Below are 23,467 nucleotides of genomic sequence, written 5' to 3' on the forward strand. Positions count from 1 at the left end.
GTGTTATCCTCCTATCCCACTAGTGCATGAGTATTAAGTGGTACTTTAAAGTCAAGTAGTTGCTAGAGCACAACAAGTTTTATTCAGTGATTGCTATGTCCCATCGTCTTAAAGTATGTATGTTAGTGTGTTGTTTATAAGTACTCAGTAATAATTATTTCGGAAATTGCACTTGAAAAAATAAACGTACATTATCACAAGCCTAAATATATGACCCAGGCATCTTAATATGATTTAAAACTTCCTTCTAAGGTTCTCAGGCTTGTCAACAACTATATCGATAACAAAGCATCATGGACAACCCATACGAAAATTCAACTCAACACTATGAAAATTTAGCGAACATCTCTACAGGTTACGATGGGAATTTGACTACAATATCGTCTATGGAGTCGAAGACAGTTGAGGCAGTTCTGACACTTGAGGAACTAAACCAAATTGAGGTTCAGAGACGATTAGCTCCTATGATCTACCTGGGAATCCTCATGCTGCTTGGTGTTCCAGGAAACCTAACAGTGTTGTTCGTCTATTTGTTCAAATTTGACAGCAGTACCCACAGAACCTTCATATTGGCTTTAGCCATTATAGACCTGGTGGGGTCTGCGGTTTGCATGCCTTTTGAGATTATCGAAATGAACTTTCAATACACTTTTTATGCAGTGGAAGCATGCAAGTTTTTCCGGTTCAACAATACCTTCGTGGCTTTGACATCTATCTTCGTAATGATTGGATTGTCTGTGGATAGATACAGAAGAGTATGTAAACCACTGAAAACCCAGTTGACTGTGTTCATGGCGAAGGTTGTTTGTGGTATAGCAGTGTTTCTCTCTATATTGTTCTCGTGGCCGATATTATTTTTGCTTGGAACAAGACATGTTCAGCTTCCATACAACATCACTGGTTATGATTGTTCAACTGATGACGCATATAGGAAGACAATTTACCCAGTGGCTCACAACGGTATCCTTTTCCTCATCTTCGTTTTTGCGATCGTATTTTTAATTGTGATTTACATACTCATCGGTAGAAAGATCTTCAAACACATTAGATTTCGGAACACATTCAAGTCCTCTAAATCTTCGTCAATTTCCTCGAGAAAAACGTCATCTACAAAAGATCATAGTAACGGACAAGAAGCAGTTATACTTGTGAATGTCAACAATAAGATATCTCCCAGGGAGGAGCCCAAACCGTCAAAGGAAAATGGAAGAAATAGCACCCGAAAGCGAAATGAAACTACTCCAGAAGATAATTCCAAGAGAAAAATCACCAGAATTGCCTTTGCTATTTGCCTGGCTTTCATCTTAAGCTATCTTCCACACTTAGTTATCACTGTATGGACGGCCATCAAGGGCGGGTTTATCGCCAAACCTGGACCAATAACTTCAGCTGTGTTACCTATAGTGACAAGGTCCATCTTCATTAATAACATTGTGAACCCTTTCATTTACGGTTTCCTTGACAGGCGATTTAGGAGAATTGTTTTCAATAGTGTCTGCAAGAAAAAATAACCGATAAATTTAAGTTTTGTGTTGTGTCAATTAATTAATTAATTAGGAAAGTTCTACTACTTAATGTCTATCCATTATTTAAATTCTCCAGCATGCTAGAGATTCACGACAAGATACTTTTGACTTGTAACGTTATCCAAGGTCTTACTTGTAGAAGGAAATTATCATTATACTATTTTTATTTTATTTTTGCCATCCCAGAGGAATCTATATTGAGAGAAACCCAGTTACAAATGATATCTATCTAAAAAAAAGTTCTTTGTGCATATCCATATATCAAGACAAAAGTTTCTAGCTGTGTCATGAGGTCAGTCCTTGAGGAATTTGTTTCAGAATGATTTCTTGTGTTAATGAGGAATTTTTTATTTCATTGAATTTTGTCGTTGATTTTCTAGACAGTTACTTTATCATTCCAGACCTAAAAATGCTCCATGATCGGAGGGTCGAGGGTTCAAGCCCGGGTCGCGACAAACCCAAGTCACTAAAAATATGTAGCGACTGTTCCTTCACAAAGCGCTCGGCACTTTGAAGTGAAAGTTGCAGGACCTTAAGAACTGAGGCCCAATGTCACGGCAGGCATTGGCTCGATAAAGATCAATGTTCCTGAGTGCAGAGTAAAGCTCTTCACCGGCATATGGTGACGTTTCATATAAGTGAAATAACCTTGAAAGGGAAATAAAACTGAAAAAACTTAATAAAGACCTGGAAAATCAAGAAATATGAAAGTGTCTTTCAAATTTGTCTGTTGTATAATATGGATGACATGAAACTCTATTATACATATTTGCAAAGAAGCAATGAAATCCAGTTAGAATTAGAAGCACATATTCTCATTAATACTCTCATAATTTATGCTTGTCATTCTTAATGGTTTTGATATTGGTTAGAAGCAAAGGTTCACAATGTAATAGTAAATGTTCAACCAAGCTTTTTTCTTTACTCCTCACGGAGACTTCAGGAGTACTGTAAAACAACATATTCCAAAACCGGTGTTAATCAGATGTGGATACTTTAAAACTCCAAGTAACTTTTAGAAAAATTGAAATCACAATATTTTACAAAATATCAATAGCATCGAAACTTGCAAATTTTCAATACTTTAAACAACTATTTCCACGATATGTTAAAGCCAGACACCATAGACAACTTCTTCAATAAAAGTGGAAGTTGTAAATTTGCATACCATGTCAATGGTCATCTGCAAACTTATTTTGTTAAAAAAAAGCATTCCGAGTGATTGTATACACAACTACTCTGAGGCTGATATTAAAAAAGGATACTTAATTTCTCATTGACAATACATGTATCTATTTTAGTCTTCCAACAATATGTTGGAATTCCCGAGGAAAATAATTGTGCCCCGTGATAAGCAGACCTGTTTTTGTATTCATGTGAAGCAGAATTTATTCAAAAACTTCTACATGAAGCAGAAGTCTCTTGCTTGGCTTTCAATTTGACATTAAGATACTGTAAATAGAAGACGTTTTATCAATTAATGATATTCAGTTCATTCGTATGTATATACCCAATGAACTCGAAATAAAAGACACCACAGCGTCTAACACTTCTGTTTCATATTTGGAAGTTTTACTAGAGGGAGATGTTGATGGCAAACTGACAACTAAACTTTGATAAACGTGGTGACTTTGACTTTTCTATTCCCTTATTTATGTACTAAGTATATAGCAATATGCCATTATCATTTGCATATGGAGTTTATATCTCCAAGTTGATTGGATACGAAAGAGTATGTTATTCGTACAAACAATATCTAAAACGAGGTAAGCTATTCACAAATAAGTTGATGATACAAGGATATCAACAATATCATTTAAAGTCAACATATCGTAAATTCTATAAATTCTATGGTCGATAGAGTGACCTTGTCTGCAAATACAATCTGACGTTAAGTCAAAGGTTGACGGACGTCTTTCTCAAGGCCATTATTTTCATACTGAATTATCTACCAAGTTTTCCGTTTATCCGATTATGAGTAGGAGCACACGGCGGGTATGACCGCTTACACCTCAATGGCACCTGATCCCACCTCTGTTGCTCATATAAAACTGTATTGTTTAAATGAACTTCTGTGAATGTTTCACTGTTTGTTATCTTAATATTTCATTTCGTACGTTTTTTATGATGAATATTTTCATAGTAAATTAATAAAGAATTTAGTAAAAGTTATACTAGCTTTCCTGTGAATATTTATAGAATTTTCTAGATTGGCATGTTTTGGCGTTTAGTTCACTACGCAGTGAAAAGCTTGAGAGTTTATACTGTATTAAATACTAGTATTGAAGAGTACATGAAGATAAAGTTTAAAGTGTTAATTTTGGAAACGGACTGATTGGCAAATACATAAAGGTCCTAAGGTTAAATTAGGATCAAGGTTTTTTTGCACAATATCATTTGCCCATATTAATTTTCATGTATTTGAAAAAACATGATAAAAGGTCTAGATAATTAAATATCATTGGTTTGTTCCTTGACTAAAAAACTTTTAAAAAGTTTACAACAAAGTATAATCTATAGTAACAGAGAAACCTATACCAAAATTTTTTTATAATAATCGCAATTAAAAAAAGCAAAAAAATATAATTATGAAATATTTCAACAATTTGGTCAGCATGTTTTGACATAAATACTGTTTTATCATACCAACCCAAATAAAACTGCAACGTGCGGTAAACCTTAGTTCTTCCCCTTGCACTCATATACTAGTAATTAAAACTTATTAATTGTATCAAAATATGTACATGTATATGGACTATTTAAATATATGTAAAGTTTAAATAACAGTAACTTATATTGTCACTGGGTTTTTTTCCCCGTATTTGAAGGGATGGAACATTACGTATTGTGTTGCATTTAAAACATTCTGGCCATTAAGTTACAAAAAAGGAAAACTTGAAAGGCAAGAATAAATAATTGTTTCAAAAATATACAGTCGTACCATGTACAAATAATAAATAACGTCCCGTTATGCATTAAAAAGCAAGTTTAACATTGTATGTATTCTGCAGTGCAGGAAAATGAAATTTGATACTAAATGAACATCACCATCCAACAACAAAGATATTTGCCAAGGTTTAATACAATGTGTCTTTTTATTGTGCCTATATACTTTTAGAATTTAATTTGCATTCTGCAAAAGGGAGAATTTGTTTTCCTAATCCGTTGGTCTAAGGTGGCACAGACGTTATTATTTATGGAATTACACCAGTTTTAAAAAGGATTCCTAAAAAAGTTCAAACTTGTAACTATCTTCTATGTCAAGGCGGTAGAAATATTTTTGAAGACTTTGCTAAACACTTATTTCGAGAGATATAAATGGTTCATGGCAGTGTCACCAGCTATGGAATCAACGACTCCTGACGGTGGGCTTACACTTGAGGAACTAAACCAAATTGAGGTTCAAAGACGGTTAGCTCCTATGATCTACCTGGGAATTCTCATGCTGCTTGGTGTTCCAGGAAATCTAACAGTGTTGTTCGTCTATTTGTTCAAATTTGACAGCAGTACCCACAGAACCTTCATCGTGGCTTTAGCCATTATAGACCTGGTGGGGTCTGTGGTTTGCATGCCTTTTGAGATTATCGAAATGAACTTTCAGTACACATTTTATGCAGTAGGAGCATGTAAGTTTTTCCGATTTAATAACACCGTCGTGGCTTTGACTTCAGTTTTCTTAATAATTGGATTATCATTCGACAGATACAGAAGAGTGTGCAGGCCGCTCAAAACTCAGATGTCTGTATTTAAAGCAAAGGTTTTCTGTTGCGTAGCTGTGATAATAGCTATTTTATTTTCATGGCCGGTTTTCTTCCTGATTGGAACAAGACATGTTCGGCTTCCATACAACGTGACTGGTTACGATTGTTCAACAGACGACAGGTATAAAAACACAATTTACCCTGTAGTTCTCAATGGGGTCCTTTTCCTGTTGTTCGTTTTTGCAATTATATTTCTGACTGTGATTTACATCCTCATTGGTAAAAAGGTCTTCAAACACATTAGGTTTCGTACCTCAATCGAAACCACCAGCTTGTCATCAATTTCCTCGAAGAAAACCTCTTCTACTTCACTGCAAAGCAACGGACAACAAGCCGTGGTTCTACAAAAAATCTCAAACATAGCTTCACAGTCTGGGGATCTCACGCCCAAACACTCGGATTATACTGTAAAGTTCAACCCGGCAAAACAAAGTCAGACTAAAGGAGACCCTCGGTCAAAAACCAAAATCACCAGAATTGCCTTTGCTATTTGCCTGGCTTTCATCTTAAGCTATCTTCCACACTTGGTTATCACCGTATGGACAGCCATCAAGGGCGGGTTTATCGCCAAACCTGGACCAGTAACTTCAGCTGTGTTACCTATAGTGACAAGGTCCATCTTCATTAACAACGTAGTAAATCCCCTCATTTACGGTTTTCTGGACAGGCGGTTTAAGAGAATTGTTCTGAAAAGTCTTTGTAAGAGAAGCAAATGGAATATAGGGGATGCTCATTGAAACATTGTTATGAGATTGAGAGATTTATTCTGGTATTATAATACTATGTGATTATATATATATTTGTTATATCTTTAAAATTGTTTTCTATATAATTCTATACTAAAAACAAAAAAGTCTTACATTTCCAATGGTTTACTGAGCGGTCATAAAAAATCGATGTTTGACCGCAGAGCGAGATATTGGACCTGTCGATGAGATGTTGGACCGCTTACGTCACAGTGTGGGCGGGGTCAGCTGTATCTTATTTGCATTCGTTGGCGTTCGACAGAACTTTACGGAATTGACCAAATTAAACCGCAGTGCGGATAAACAAAATTTACATCATGTTATGTCAAAATAAAAAGTAAAAGGTATAACAAAACATTTATTGACTGTGTTCTCGGGCAAAATGCGTTTTTTTCGACCCCTCGAACCAAACTGTTTCCCTTCGGCCTAACGGCCTCAGGAAAACAGTTTGGATCTTGGGTCCGACAAAACGCATGTTGCCCTCGAACCCAGTCAATAAATGTATAATATTGAATAAATTATAAAATATGTTTGAAATGTTTATCTTTCAAGTTACTGATAATCGTCTTTTCTTTGATTGGGTGGGGTGTTTCAAGTTAACAGTCTTGCTGTAGGAATTAATGGAGTGGGAGTTTACTGGAAAATTCAACTACTATTTCAATTAGATAAAAGAATGAAAAATCTGTACTCGATAGGGATATACCCCTAATAAACAGCATTAACCAAGGCGTAAATGAAGTATATATGCCAGTCAAGATAAACTCACAAGGAAGTTTAAATTGTCAAGTCACGCATATTATTAACTTATTTTTTCCGGCAAAATGAGCGATTACAAACTGTAGATGGATATGCCCTATGTTACATTTTAGATCTACAGGTATGCATCATTTCCAGTCAAAATTCTAGAAAATCATGTTATGACTAAGTAGATAAATATTTGAATGAAGTGCACCGCCATGGCACATAATACGCCCGTCAAATATTGTTTAATTATCATAAAAAGAAGAGAGTGCAAGGAAAAAAATCATGTCAACCTTATTTCACTGATTTTTCCATTCCTATTGCCTGATGCATCTCCTATGGTGTAGTTATTAATTAGAACAAATAATGTACCATATATCTTTCAACTGGTTGTGTTAGAGTTTTACACATGCCCATCTGCAGCTTTGATAGTTGTATTTTTTTATGATGAACAATGCTACACTCCAATAAAACACCAAATATACTAATCATTACGTTAATTTTTAGACTGTAAATCTGTCGTCTTATTGAGACATGACACTCTGCAATTTGGTTGTTGAAATTTGAATGTCACTCGTCTTCTTTTGAGAGAAGTTTTGTCAGAACCTTCTAACTTCAAAGCTCAATTTTTATTACATATTTGATCTAAACAATGCAAATTGCACTATATTCAATTTTAAAAAATGCTCTCCAAATCATAAAGAAACAAGATTTATGGGGAAATTTTCTTGTGGTGGAAGGATATTTAGAAGAAAATTTTTCAAATCTACACATTTCTTAAATTTAATATCTTGAAACATTAGCCCTACCTATTTTTACCCATAGAATTTTTTTCGTTATCATATGTTAGGAACAATAAATATTGGTATCAATTAATATATTCAGAACAAATTTTACAAACTCACTTTACAGACAATGCCAAAAAATGAAGATTCATTGAAGAAGTCATGGTAAAATTCACATTTATTTTTGCTTGAAAATTGCATATTTTGACCAATATCTCAAAATTAACATCACTGGCCTCAACATTTTCTTTCGTTATTTAAAACTACATGATACTTCCAACCGATCAGCACTTAAGTCGTAAAAAGCTTGATACAAGAAATATTTTATTGCCTATTTAAATTTTTAAATACCCAAACTTGAAACGTTTTAGTTAAGAAAGGTCACACAATAATTTACGTGCATTAAATTGCAGGACTTTTTCAATAATAGATATTATTCAAACTTTTTTTTTTTACAAAAAAGATTATATTTATTGCCATGATTACATCTGGTAAAATATATTAAAGGTTAAAGTGATTAACCTAAAAGTTGCAATTTAAGTGCAAAAAAGGTCAAGTTAAATGTACCATTACTCAGTAAGATGCACACTGAACCCTTATTTTCTTTGTGATCTTGAGTCATGCTATATGAGTAGTCATCTAAAATATACTTATCAGAAAAATTCTTGACATAACTCATGTCCGGAATGACATACCTTAAAATACAAATATTATATCAATATTCATACAATATCAAATTGATTTTTAATGAATTTATATCAAATTAAATTTTGAAAATAAAGGCTAGTGTTTTGTATTGTTTATTGTTGTTTAACGTCCCTTGAGAGAATTTTTCACTCATATGGAGACGCCACCACTTGGCGGTGGAAAGCTGCAAATTTTGACCTATACTCGGCACTCAGGGCCATTGAGCAGTGAGGGATCTTTTTCTTGCACGCACCTACTGGGACACGGTACCTCTGTTTATACGGTCTCATCTGAAGGACCAGTCTGCACATCCTCCAGTGGGATTTGAACCTGCGACGTAATAAAGGCTAGTGAAAAAAAACTATTTTCATTTCAGATGCTATCAATTGCAATAAAGAGGCCAGATTCCTCTGCCCAATTCCCGACAGATATAGATAACATCTGTCTGATCAGAGATGCTCCAACAGAAATGATTTAGACAGTCTCATGAGTTAATCTCTAATTTGACAGATACACTTTGTCTTTTATCAAAATGCTCCTTGAAACACCATTGCTTGATAATTACAGTCATTGGACAAGTGGAATTTTTTCTTGTTATTGACACAAAAGAAATAGATTATATTGTTATATATTGCTGTGTATCATAAAAAAACATGCATTTTCTTTAATTATAACAATTTTTGATAAGCTTATTGCAATACTCTACAAATGTTGGGGTTGTACAAATTAAAATCATAGCTTTTTTAAATCACTTGAACTAAAGGTCACAGCTACTAACCTTTATGTGAGGTGAAACATACCTTTTAACTAAGATACTTTAATTAACCATGTTTGATAATTCTAGGTCAAATAGTTTTCAAGTTATGAGCTGGACAGGATCTTGCCATATCATCTTCATTATGGATTACAACATCCTCACAATGTCAGAGGTCCTGAGTCAACACGTTGCCATCGTACTCGACTAACTTTCTGGTATTTTACGGGATGACTGCAGTGATGTCTTTTTGGGAAATTACAAAACCTGATTGTTGATAAGCATTAATTTTCAGCAATTTCACTAATAGCAAATTTATATATCATACGAACATTAGAATTGAATGGGGATGGGGCTTATGAAGCTTCAGCTTCTTTATCATGCAAAGGCCTGGGGTATTACGGTAATGTGTAATGGTAATGCACTGCAATCATTACATTTTTTCAAAATTATGGGATGTAATGTGTAATGGATACTTTGTTCAATCACTAGTAACTGTACTGCATTACTTTCATAAAAATATCAATAACAACCATTACTTTTCAGTTACATTTTTTATTACATGAACTGCAACTTTATCCTACATAAAATGACATAAATTCTTGATGCATTCACAATCTGACTTAAAGTGAATTTTCAATAAATTGCATGTTCATAAAATGTAAGAGTTATTTTCATTTAAAATGTAAAGTGTAATAAATTCATTACTTTGGAAAAGTAATTGTAATATACTTAATTACTTTCTAAATGAAAGCAGAGTAATGGTTGTATGTGGAAAATTTAGAAGTAATTGTCAGACCCCCATTCTGTACATGTTAAATAACTCCTGACATAAAGCAGGGACTAACATATGTATAGCTTGTAACATGCATGTTTCTTATCCAACCCCTACAAAAAGTGTGCAGGTACAATCTAAATAAAAATATAGTACACCTGAAGTATTAAAGAAGTAAGACCTGCAATAATAACAGACTAGATACATGCATTCGTTTTTCAAAATCAGTTATCATCTGTAAATAATTTTTAGAAAATAAATTCAATACCAAATCCTAAGACTGTGTCTGCTTCTCAAATACAGCAGATCTTATCTAATTATTGGTTACAATAAACATATTCTTTTTACCACATATTTACATAAACAGTCATGCTATATAGTATTTTTATGGACATGTACATTTATTATGTCATAATATGTACAACCATTTTATGCTCAGTGGCCCTTTTTACAAAAAATCTTACAACTAAGACAATTTTTTTCCCCTTCTGCAAAAAGTATCTAAGCTGTAGTAGGACATATAAAAGTCTTATAATTTTATTACATGAGATTATATTGTAAAAATATTTAAGGAAAAAATCAATATATCTTAAACAAAAAATTACAGAGTTGTCACATTTTTATCTAAGTCGTAAGATGTTTTGTGAAAAGGGCCACTGAAAAGTAATGAAAAATGCCAAGGTCAAATAATTGAACACAAAATGTAAAGTTTAATTGATGTCACATCACACCGTATGATAATGCATGAAACTAATTATAAAGCAGTGTAATTAGTTATAATTTAATGCATAAAAATAAATATCTCATGAATATTTAACAAAAAGTCTAAAAAGACCAATCACAGTTCATCTTTCAGACTTTCTTCGGGATTCTGTGAGTTCATCTCTACATCAATCTGACTGGCTGTTACTTCCTGTGACATGGCTTCCTCTTCTGAAAATTTCTCTGAGGAGGCCATCTTTTCTGAGTTTTCTTTTTTCTCTTCTGCAGGTTCTGTCATCTCTTTGTATTTCTCAGACAAAAATTTGAAAATGGAATGCATGCTGCTGTAGCTAGTGTATTCATGTTTTTCTGTGCCTGTAACAGTTCATTGAAAATTTAATTTTGATAATAATTTAACAAAATACATATGAAAGAGATATGTATGGTATATCATCTCCTCATTTTTATAAAGTCTACAATATAATTAAGTCTACAGTGTAAATTCATACAGAAAATATTTAAAATTGACAAAATTGAAGGATACATGTATGTAGCCAGGGAAATATATACTAAAGAGTCAAACCTCGTTATCTTGAACTCAATGGGACGAAGAAAAAACTTTGAGATAACTGAGGATTAGTATGTACGTCCCTGATGTAGCCAAATATTTTATTTGTTGAATATTGAAATACAACATGCCAAAAAAGAAAAAAAAATCATTCCAAACTCAACAAGACAAGCAACAAGACAGCTGCAACTCAATGAAAGATAAAGAACTCGTTAGTTAGCCCAAAGACATAACATTTTACAGCAAAATAACATTGATTTTACCAGCTGCCACTGTGGGACAGAAATCTGACTGGCTCTTTAGGGGAGTGTCTAACTCATCCAGACAGGAGGCCCAGTTCCTACCATGCTGAAAATGTCAAATGAATATGCTTTCAGCAAGTCACCAAGATGGCTATCAACTGAATATATAAATGAGAAATTGAAAAATATTAAAAGCAATGGCAGACTAAGCCAGTTTCTTTTCAGTCAGAATTTAATCAAATTTAAAAAAATAACCCGTATGATTAAGCAAAACTGATTCTGATGTGGAATATAAATCAAGTAAATAATTTTCAAATCTTAGTATATTCAATTTCCAAATTCTTACTTGTCTGTAAAACTCAATTACACGTTCATCTCCATTCTGGTGGCTAAAGCTATGGACCGAGTCTGTTAAGGCCACAGCAAACACTCGCTTAGAAAACTCATCTATGTGGTTTATGGCCTGATTAAATATAGATGGTATAAATGATTTAGGTTATTTTCAAATGCTTTTCATTTATCATAAAATATAAATTTTAAAATACTTTGGTTGATCACACATCAAACAATACAGCTGTCATTTTTGTTCAGAGCAGTTGTTTATTAATATAAGTATGTCTTATCTATCCTATTTCTCTATCAAAAGCTTACTTTTTCTTAAATAATTTTCAATTATAATTTATTCCCACTCTATTTGGATGTTATTTTTAGGAAACAATTTCTACCAGATCAAGGGCAACAACTCCACCATAACTGTGAGCCACTATCCCTATGGCATTGGCCTTAGATTCCTGCACAAAATTTTTCCATACACATTCCATGTGATCCTCTGGGCTTTCACTGCACTGTAAAATAATAGAAATATCAGCAATTGTGTGTGCAGTTAATATTCATGAAATGATAACTACATTCAAGGATTTGTCAACATATATTTAAACAAATGGTTTTTGTATTCTCAACATTAATCAGTTTTTGAAATGATATAATTGGGGAATAATCACGTTGTGGCAACGCACTTTGAAAAAAAATTTCGAAGTGCATTAAAATTGTGACAAAATCATCGCACTTTGAAACAAGAAGTCTGTGAGCCAATGCTCACTAGTAATACCCCCGCTCTGACGTGTATTGTGAATATACACTGTAAGCATGGATAAACAGGAAGTTGACATTGGATTCAAACAAAAATAAATCCCACCATAAGGCATCCCTAAACAAAGAGTGTGTTAAAATTTCAAGCATCTGCGATGAGTAGTTGCTGAGAAAACTGTGACGAAAATTTATTAAGTATGGTACGGACAGACGCACAGATAAACAGGAAGTTGACATTGGATTCGTACAAAAAATGAATCCCACCATATGGCATGCCTAAACAAAGAGTGTGTTAAAATTTCAAGCATCTGCGATGAGTAGTTGCTGAGAAAACTGTGACGAAAATTTGTGTTATGTATGGTAAGGACAGACGCACGGATAAACAGGAAGTTGACATCGGATTCATACAAAAATAAATCCCACTATATGGCATGCCTAAACAAAGAGTGTGTTAAAATTTCAAGCACCTGCAGTGAGTAGTTGCTGAGAAAACTGCGACAAAAAATTTGTTACGGACAGACAGACAGACTCACAGACAGACACACAAGGGTAAAACAGTATACCCCCCTCTCCTTAGGAGCGGGGGTATAAAAAAAAATTTTCAAAGTGCATTGAATTTGGGACAAAAAAACACTTTGAAATTTTTTTTCGAAGTTTGTTAAGAGTGTACACTGAGCAACATTTTTTTACCATGAAGACACTTAATAAATGCACTTTGAAAAAATATGTATAAAACAAAAATTCTGGACTAAGATTTTAGTAATAGACAGCATTATTTTGTTATATTTCTTTTAAAGTTCTGATGAATTGATCTACCCTCATCGAGAACAAGGAGAAGATATGTAGAAGGTCCCTCAGCCCATCTCTTTATCTTTCCTACCCTAATATATGTATTTGCATAACTGATATGACATTGATAAACTCTCTCTAAATAAATTTGAGTTAACATAAAATAGATGAAAAAATTGAGATAAACTTTCCTGAAGAAAAAAAAAATGCACCCTATTATATTGAAGAAGAGTGGCTCAGAGGCCATATTCCTGATCTAAGCAACAACAGACAACAGACCATAGATAGATAGATGAATAATTATGATAGAAAGATAGATTAAAAAGAGAGAGAGAATTTTCATGATATGGAAAAATCATAATCCCTCCCTTTTGCCTAAGAAAAATGTGATGCTTTAAGTCACTTATTGACCCCTACATCTATTGAACTTATTACAGACTGGATAAAATTAAAAACAAGAAACGAAATTGTGCTATTAAACAATCATTCCTCCATTATTTCTTAAAGATCTATTTCCCTATTACAACATTTACCAGAACCTTTGGGAACAAGACAACCCCTAAAAATCTATATCTTAGATCCTGAAGTGACATCATCACCGAAAAGTTATCCAACCATGTTCAAATAATTATTTATCATACCTAAAATTTGCAAGAATATTGACCAACCTGTACTCATTTTTTTTCAAAGTGTGTTAATATGGTCAATATTAATGCACTTCGAAAAGATTTTTTTTAAAGTGTGTTAACTTGGTCACAAATTCAATGCACTTTGAAATTCTTTTTCAAAGTGTGTCGTAACAGCCGATGATACAGTGGTAATTCTGATGTTACAAAAGACACTTCAAATAATGTTTTAAGCAATAGCTTTGATGGTTAAAGCCTTCATTGCTAGCTACAGGCTAATGGCCATTGTACTTTCACTTGTAAAATGGTTACTGCCCATGGCTTTGCGATGAGTTGAAGTCAAATGTCAATTGAAAAGTAAAAATGGTAAGCAAGGCTATTGGAGAATGCTTTCCTTACACTGCTAGTTGAAAATATGTCTTACACACAATAAAAATACACAAATACTAAGTATTTTAACTTTTGATACAGACATTTTGAACTTTGAACAGCAAAAGCAGTTTTATCAAAAAATGAGCTTTCATTGTCTTCTTTATTCATCAATCCTAGACTATGAAAAAACAGTAGTGGACTTTTGAGATGATTAATTTGCTTTGATTTTGAGCTTGGTTCACCATGATAAATTCTGATATTTTTCTGTTCATTATTAAAAAAAAATTTATAAACTCAAAGTCTAAAATTGAACATATCAATGCACAAATTCTGCAGGTTGGGAATGTTAAGTTTTTACAGGTTTCAAACTTATGCTTGTTCTTTCATTTTTAATGGTTTTTTTTGTCCTTTAAGTTAATGTAGAGTACCAATATGAATAAAATAAATTCAAATTCAAACTAAGGTTCTATATTTATTACTTGACAAATCAGCTGGAAAAAGTGCATTAAAGGGAGAAAACTCTTAACCCATTTTTTTTCCTGCATTTATTGATAACTAGTGGGTATTGTTTTTTTAACAAAAAAACACATGTCTCCCCTTCTTTACCAACATTAACGAGTGCAAATATATGATCAGGGTCTAAAATAATAATGCAGTGCATTTCAACTCAAATTCTGTGTACAAAATTTCAAGTCTTCATGTCAAACGGATCTCAAGTAATGGTCTGGTCATGATTTTCTTAATTTGACCTTGAAGAAAGTGGTCAAGGTCAAATATTTTGATCCAGTGCATTTAGTCTCAATGTTGTCTTTCCTTGTTCCAAGTTTGAAATCCTAATGTCAAAAAGTTCTCAAGTTATGACCTAGACTATATTTTCCTGTAAACGATTGACCTTGACTTTATTAATAGGTCAAGGTGAAAAAATGTTGCCATTCACCCTTCCTCTATACCACCTCTCCATGTTCCAAGTTTGAAGTCTTAATGTCAGGGTTCTCAAGTTACGGTCTAGTCATGTTTTTTTTTCTATTTGACCTTGAAGAAAGAGGTCAAGGTCAAAATTTTGAAGCATTGCATCTTGTAACAATGTCTTCTTTCTATGTTACATGTTTGAAGTCTTAATATCAAAGGGTACTCAAGCTAAGGCCTGGACTCTATTTTGATGTAAAAGATTGACCTTGACATTATAATAATTGGATCAAGGTCAAAAATTTTGGTGGCATGCATCCTTCCTTCATACCACTTCTGCATGTTCCATGTCTGAAATCTTTATAACAAAGGATTCTTAAGAAATGGTCTAATCAAGTATTTTTCCCTATTTGACCTTGAGGAAGAAAAGAGGTTAAGGTCAAAAATTTTGGTGTGTTGCATCTTGTATCAATGTCTTCTTTCTATGTTACAAGTTTGAAGTCCTAATGTCAAAGGGTACTCAAGGTATGGCTTGGACTCTATTTTGATGTAAAAGATTGACCTTATAATAATTGAATCAAGGTCAGAAATTTTGGTGGCATGCATCCCTCCTTTATACCACCTCTGCATGTTCCAAGTTTGAAGTCTTATTGTCAAAAAGTTTTCAAGTTATGGTCAGATCGTGTTTTTTCCTAATTTGACCTTGAAGGCAGAAAGGGGTCAAGGTCAAAATTCTAATGCAGTGCATTTTGTCTCAAGGTCTTCTTCCTATGTTACAAGTTTGAAGTCCTAATATCAAAGGGATCTCAAGTTATGGGCTACTCTATTTTGATGTAAAAGATTGACCTTGACCTTATAAATAGGTCAAGGTCAAAAATGTTGGTGGCGTGCACTCCTTCTTAATGTCATCTATCTATGTTCCAAGTTTGAAGTCTTAATGTCAAAGGGTATTAAAGTTACGGCCTGGACAAAATTTGGATGAAGAAGAAGAAGAAGAAGAAGAAGAAGAAGAAGAAGAAAATCGACAAAAACAATATGTCTCCCCTGGAAGGGAAGACATAAATATTTAAAATCATGCTGGATTTGTAGTTGACTTGTCTTACCCTGATTTCCTCACCATTGTTGTCATCATTAGCTTTGTTATAATTAGTGTTGGCTACAATAACTCCATATCCCTCCTTGATACCCCAGTCAATAAAAGGAAGCTGTGTTCCGGAGTCCAGACAATCATTAATGATCAGTCTGTAAAAAATCATAGATGTTAAAAGATTTTTTTAAAAACTTGAATATCCTTACATATAATTTTTTTTTTTTTTTTTTTTTTTTTTTTTTTTTACAATTTATTTTATGATTTATTAGCAGTGCATGGAATAAAGCTTCTGAAAATTTCGAGAGCTTGAACTGCCCAAAGTAAGAAATATCTCAACAAATTTGCATCAAACAGTTAAATTATACAGCATCATTAAATTGATTATTTTTGCATCTGAGAACAGGCCTGTGAAGGACAAGATAGAAGGATACTGGAAGATCAGGGAAATGTGTAAGTAAACTTAGTAAGAAACCTAACATGATCCCACACCTACCTCCTAGCCCACTGTCCTGATGCATTGTAACATGCTTGGGATAATAGAAAAAAAAATAGGGACTTACCTTTAAATTTATACCAATCAAATAACAATTAAAATACAAACTAAACTTAAATACATGTAAATAAAGCTTATATGTAAACTGAATTTGCCAAGAAAATTCAAAGTTGTATCCTACTGTCGTTTTTGAAATGACACGAATATTTTAACTTTTTAAACTTTTTCTTTGAATTAGTTACGCTGTGAAAATAAGAGATACATCCAAATTTGCATTTTCGGGGTGCGTTTTATCTATAGGAACTGCGTTTTCTCAGGATTCTCCCCCCAACTTTGGGGGTGCATCTATTACAAGAGTGCGGCCTTTACACGTGACAATATGGTACCTCCTGGCCAACTGTTCTGATCCCAAACCTACCTCCTGTCCAACTGTTCTGATCCCAAACCTGCCTCCTAGCCCACTGTCCTCATCCCAAACCTACCTCCTGGCCAACTGTCCTTATCCCAAACCTACCTCCTCACCCACTGTCCTCATCCCAAACCTACCTCCTGGCCCATTGTCCTGCTCTAACCACTCCATTCCCATGAATCAGGATCAAAAGTTTGTCTTTATTAAGGGCATCCTCAGACATGTAGAAAAAAGAAGTTGGCTCATCAGGCTCAGCATCCACCTGACACAGAAAAATGGTAGAATTAATCTGGTTGTCAAAGGAATAATGAACTATGCCCAAAGTGCTCTCACTCTGAAGATGGCTAGACATGTAGGCTGCCTTACCCAATTTTAAATACATTTAAAATCATTTCATCTAGTAAAGATATTATGGAAATTTAACTCATATACCCCATTTGCATTCATGCAGTTGGTTGACATACTCACTGGAATTGTGACCTTCTGTAGATTGTGTTTGTCTTCTAGTAATTTATACACAAATTCAGTTATTATCTGTAAATCAAAATATACTAAAATAAGTCAAATGACCAAAATTCAATGATCTGTATCTCTTCATTTCACTAAGAACAGTGTATATCTATCTCTTCATTTCACTAAGAACATTGTAAATCTATTTCTTCACTTCACTAAGAAGAGTGCATATCTATCAAATTCCTTCTATACCAAATCATCATAACAAGTGTACTATGGCACATCCTGACACAACAGATATGATGTATTCTATCATGTAAGATGAAATATCACATTACCACAAGTATACTGCAGCCAAAATGACTAAAACTAAACTTAATATAAAATACTTTTCTTCGTTAGTCTACTGCATAGTAAGTTACAAATAGTATTCTCACATTTCCTAGAGCTTCGTATCTCTTCTGATTATATTTATGATTGTCTTCATCCACTACAAAATTGAAAGGCTCATATGTTTTCATATCTCTCATCTGCCCATCTAGGAGAAAAAATTTAGAGAAAAACTTGTTGATATCAAAATACATTCAAAACATATCATCATAGTTTACATTGATATACTGTAAACCAGCTACATGTATTATTCGCCACAAGTTTTATTAATGATTTGTCAGTTTGAAATCTATCCATGATGGCTAATTTTTGCAAATGAGGAATTATCCTACATAAATACACAATGAAATGAATAATTTGTGGCAAGAAATATTCATGAGTAAGAGAAGGCTGTGAACTTTTTATTCATGCATATATATATTCATGCACATAATTATTCAAAGAAAAGTTGGTTTACATTGTATATATTCAATTCAAAAAGGTGGCCATATAAGCTTTCAAATACCTAGCAGTTTGATGGCTACATCAGAATCTTAAGAACACAGAGAGTTGTGGTACATAAGATTGAATGAGAATCACCAATAAATCATTTTGATTTATATGATCCTCTTAGTTTATGCCAGTCCCATTTACCATAGCTACTATTAATGCATCTATGGTTTATAAAAGACTTGTAGCAAACCAAAGGGATTCAAATATGTGTAAGGCTCTGAAGGATTTATTCAACATTTCTCAAATTTTATGTACCTAAAAATTTACCTTTGTTAAAGTAGTATCCAAATTCCTCCAAAGTTTTTGGAAACTGATATTTTCCTGTAAAATAAAATTGAACACAACAAATATTATACATGTATTACCTTAATGGTTAATCTTATCTCAATGATCAGTCAAACAGATTACTTTTGGTATTTCATGTATTTAGACATGTAATGTGGCCTCTGTGGCTTATGCAACTTTCCACACTCCTAGTGTGTACCTATGCATACTAAAAACCATTCAATATGTGGAATACCATGACCACTACTTATATACATCATTAATGGTTTTATAAAAGGCTTCAATTCTCAAAGATAAAAGGATTTTACAAAACTTTAACAAGATGGATAGAATTTTTTGGTTAACACCCCTCTTTTTCTCCAGTAAGGGCAATAAAAATTAATTAATAGTTTCTCATGTGAACTTCAATTTAATATACATGAACATTGTATACTCATAATACCATGAATTAGGATTTCAGCAGTATTGAAAAATAAATTTCAAAAGTACTCATTTCTTTCCTACCCTCCTCCTCCTCTTTAGTGTCAGCCATCAGAAATGTCTTCAGCTGCAAAAGAAGAAACAAACATACTTCAACAGGTCATTTTTTTTTTTTAAAGATTACTTCCATATTTGGAATATGACTAAAATGAATCTGTAGTAGTAATAAATTAATTTTCAAACTCTTAATTACTTTGATTAAGTATTTCACTAAACATTTTTATTTTTTGTTTCTTTGCAATATATCCCACAGCTGAAAACTTATCATAATTACTAAAACGGAGAAGTTATTAGTATGCCCTTCTTCTCTGATGTTCTACACAATCTTGGCATTCATTAGAGAAAATATTGTACTGTCCCTTTGGTTACAATTTTAATTAACAGTTGAGTAACTGAAGCTCACTACCTACAATGGCATTTATTATACCTCTATTAAGAATACTCAAATTTGATTGGCTTGTTAGAAGGCTTTTAAACTCAATAATGACTCCAAAAAGTATCCTTTACAGCGATAATGACCTAGGAATCATTGCACGTGGGGTATAATGACCCGGTCATTATAAATAATGACCGCTAAAAATGACCTGTTAATCTAAATTCCATTTAAATTAAAAAATATATATATATGCATACAGTAATGATTGTTCATTACAAAAAATGCCGTTATAAAAATATGTATAGTCTTTTTATGATACGGAATACGATTGGCCTTTAGATGCATCATAAAATTTATTGTTTTCATTGAAACTTTCATTAGGCCTACAATGTCAAATTCAACGAATGCAGACTCGGCTCTTTTGTACAGTAAAAGTCCACACCAGATTGTCATTGTACTCGGGAATGGTATTTATGATGAATTTACGAAAAAGCATGTTACTGACAATCACAGAGTGTTTTAATAAATCGGCGGTGCAAAAACTTACAAGACTTGCAGGCGAAAAGTAAACAACTCCACTAGCGAATCCCGATCCCAATGGAACACTGATAATAACAGTTCGTACATGAAGGTCTAATACACAATTGATTATTTTAGTAATTAAGCCTATAAAAATTGTCTTAACTTATATCGGTATAATAAAACAATTGATTACCCCTTATGAGTTCAACATGGTGAAATAAGGACCCTCGACCTGGCCCACTCGCTGACCTGACCTCAGCCGCTACGTGGCCTCGGTCAGGTCAGGTCACCTCGTGGGCCAGGTCTCGGGTCCTTATTTCACCATGTTGACCTCATAAGGGGTAGTTAATTGTATAATATAAAATTATAAAGTAAACTGTACCTTGTTTACAGATTATACACACTATCACCATTGAGTATTCACTTTCTCTTTGTGTCCTCTACTGTTTCATTTCTATAGCTTTATTTACCGGTTATGACATATCATCAAACTCTATTCAGCTTCTAATGCTTTAAAATGCTAATTTGTAACAATGATGTACATCAACACTGCTATTATTTTATCACAGTTCAGAGGAACCCCAAAGAGAAAGTCAAGAACCTCCAAATGAGTTGTCACTATTACTAAGCAAATATATTATCTATAATGAGCCATATACCTTTCTGAAGAAATTTCCCATTGGACCTAGAATTGAGACATAGGTCACTGTTTGGTATTCCCACTGACTGTATCTAGGCACTTAAAGTCATGTCTAAAAAATCAAATTTACTTCCCATTTATCATGTTTATATTTGGTATACATCAACTGTTATATTTCATTGTATTTAAAATATAAAGTTCTGGCTCAACAATACCAGGAATATATCAATTTTGCATAATACTGAAAAGTCATCTCTTGCGATGTTTTTAAGGACAGCAGAATTATTTACGAAAAAAATTCCAAGTTCTAGACTGATTGCCCCAGTGCACGAAATATTTTATCTGTTCGTGTTTATCAAAAACGTCAGGAACATCATCAGTGGAGTGCTTAATTGGTCACTGCGTCCGTGGATCAAATACATGTAACATAGTATATAACGTTCAGACGTTATGCAAAAAATAATTTAATTCCTATTGAGTAACAGTTGTTTTCCATTTTTCATGACTTACACTAAACGTGAAGAAAAGAGTGAGGCTGCGTGCTACAAAATGCTTGGAATATATTTTCATGGAAAAGGAAACTCAGATTTCGGATTTCGGGAAATTTATGCTACTTTCTTTTTAATGAAAACATAAGGTAGATAACTCTTGATAAAATATAAAAAGTAGATCGTACGTGAACTTATTCTTATATCGATGACATCACAATAAAACATGCGTCACAGAACTCGGACGTCACAAAGGTTGCGAACCACTTTTGTATTTATAACAAAAGTAAACACACGAAGACCTTTAGAGCACATTGAATATTTGTCTAGAATGGACAGACTGGGAAAGTCAACATTTGAACAGCTTTCAAGATCAGGAAGTCTACTACAAACACACAGACAATGACGCCAGTGGTAAGCTTTTACAAGTAGGTTAACGCTAGATTAACTGGTATTATAAAGCATTGGTTACCATCGTCTTCGAATCGCCTGAGGTGAAGATGCAGTATGATATAGTAAATGAATTAAGGCGCCTACAGTTGTGTTACCGGTAAGAACTACGCACGCTAACTCTCGATTCCCACCTACATTTTACACCCATTTAAATCAATACTAATGGCAATTTGGCCGTAAAATCTTTGTTGAATGCAAAGAACAGTTCAATGGTAATTGACTAATAATTTTAATTCCAGTGTTAAATAGTTAATTACCCCTAATTCCAACTAATAAAATAAGGGGGTAGACGATATTTTTCATTGAAATTTGGCTTTAAGGTATCACCACATTTTAAAATATTCTTGGATATGAATAAATGTTCATTAAATCTTTTCTTATGTTTTACTCATATAAAATTAAACATATATTATCAATAAAATGCGATGCTTTAGTTGTAAACCCCTTTGAAATTGGGGAAAAAATAAGCATTTTTGTAGTTTTTTGTCTGTAGACATATGTTCCCCCCCCCCCCCCCCCCCCCCGTGAAACACAAAAAGCTTTGGCATGAATTTGTGAAATAATAGTCCATATTACCTGTAAAAAGGAATTTTTGTTTCAAGGGGGGGGGGAGGAGATGTTTTAAAAATATTTTCCGTTTATTTCTATAGTGAAAAACACAAGTTTTACCAAAATTATAGAGTTATCTCTCTTTGTTTTCCCAAAGAAACAATGTTTTACGAAAATTCATATAAATATCTATATAGATATGAAAAATCATTCAAATGTGTTAACTTTTGAAAATTGACTTGGAGGTAGGTGGGAGAACAATGCTATTGTTCGCAGTTCTTTTGAGAACTATATCCCTCTAATGCTGCTTAATAACCATAGCTTGATCAAATAAGCCTTAAAGGTATATCAAGGTATAGTTTAAGGTAAATACTAGGAAAAATTTTAGTTGTTTGAAACTGAGCTCAACATTTAATTATTTATAAGGAAAGTGAGGCCAATTTAAGGCTCAAGGAAAGGTAAAAGAAATGTTGATGCAGTTGAAAAGCTCTAATCAATATGTATCAGGAAATAAAGTTTGATTTTTTAAAACTGAACTAAACACAAAGTTTGACTAACAGATGGATGGAAGGATGGACATAAAAAACACTTTAATTATGCCCGACCATATTGATAGCAGGGCATGAAAATATGAAAACAATTTTTAAACATAGGAAAATAGATATTACAGAGCTCACCTCAACTAGTGTTGTCTTTAAGTAAGGTAAAGTCCCACACTAAACTAATAATGTAGAAGTGCACATCACTATAGATGCAAAATTTATGCAATTTTGGTTCATATAGGGCGTGCAGTTACTTGGGAATGGACTTGCGGCAAAAAAAATTAACTGGTCACTCATCCAGTCAAATCCAGCATCTGAAACAAGTATGAGAGTGTTCGTTTGGTCTAGGTACATGTAGGGGTTAAAGTAACACTGGAATGACTCTGTTCCAAAAAAACTTTTACCTGGTCACTCATCTGGAAAATGTATAGGTCAAATCCTGCATCTAAGGCATATTTGGTAGTGTGCATCAATAAATGTACCTTCAATGCAAAGTTGGTAGTATATATAGGGCAAATAGACACTTTAGAATGAATCTGCTCCGAAAAACCCACCCTGTTGCTTACCCCGGCTGAAAATATAGCTCAAATTCAGCATCTAAAGCAATAGTGTGCATCCTTATAGATGTATCATACATGCTAGTTTGGTCCAAGCAGGGCAAACGGTTACTTTAGAATGAATCTGCTCCAAAAACTTTAATTTTGTCACTTAACCGGAAAATTTAGGTCAGTTCCAG

General features: G+C 33.3%; 3 protein-coding genes across 3 annotated transcripts; 2 read left to right on the forward strand and 1 right to left on the reverse strand.

Moving 5' to 3' along the window:
• Positions 1–262: 262 nt before the first annotated feature.
• LOC133182635 (cholecystokinin receptor-like) lies at positions 263–3,698 on the forward strand. The gene has a single exon (XM_061317482.1). It carries the CDS (start codon positions 294–296, stop codon positions 1,509–1,511), a length of 1,218 nt encoding a protein of 405 aa, XP_061173466.1. The 5' UTR covers positions 263–293; the 3' UTR covers positions 1,512–3,698.
• Positions 3,699–4,767: 1,069 nt separating this feature from the next.
• LOC133183781 (cholecystokinin receptor-like) lies at positions 4,768–6,563 on the forward strand. Its single transcript, XM_061318689.1, has one exon. The coding sequence runs from the start codon at positions 4,852–4,854 to the stop codon at positions 6,022–6,024; it is 1,173 nt and encodes a 390-aa protein (XP_061174673.1). The 5' UTR covers positions 4,768–4,851; the 3' UTR covers positions 6,025–6,563.
• A 2,976-nt stretch (positions 6,564–9,539) lies between these two features.
• On the reverse strand, positions 9,540–21,305 carry LOC133183783 (cotranscriptional regulator FAM172A homolog). Its single transcript, XM_061318690.1, has 12 exons — positions 21,210–21,305; positions 20,719–20,811; positions 19,186–19,228; positions 18,664–18,717; positions 17,952–18,052; positions 17,530–17,595; positions 17,199–17,323; positions 16,173–16,311; positions 12,013–12,132; positions 11,634–11,750; positions 11,309–11,393; positions 9,540–10,852 (listed from the first exon to the last, which is right to left on the reverse strand). The coding sequence occupies exons 2-12, from the start codon at positions 20,737–20,739 to the stop codon at positions 10,614–10,616; spliced, it is 1,110 nt and encodes a 369-aa protein (XP_061174674.1). The 5' UTR covers positions 20,740–20,811; positions 21,210–21,305; the 3' UTR covers positions 9,540–10,613.
• Positions 21,306–23,467: the final 2,162 nt, after the last annotated feature.

The sequence above is a fragment of the Saccostrea echinata genome, unplaced genomic scaffold, assembly GCF_033153115.1.
Source record: "Saccostrea echinata isolate AGI-Se365-2 ecotype Australia unplaced genomic scaffold, CSIRO_AGI_Sech_v1 ptg000009l, whole genome shotgun sequence".
Lineage (NCBI taxonomy): Eukaryota > Metazoa > Mollusca > Bivalvia > Ostreida > Ostreidae > Saccostrea > Saccostrea echinata.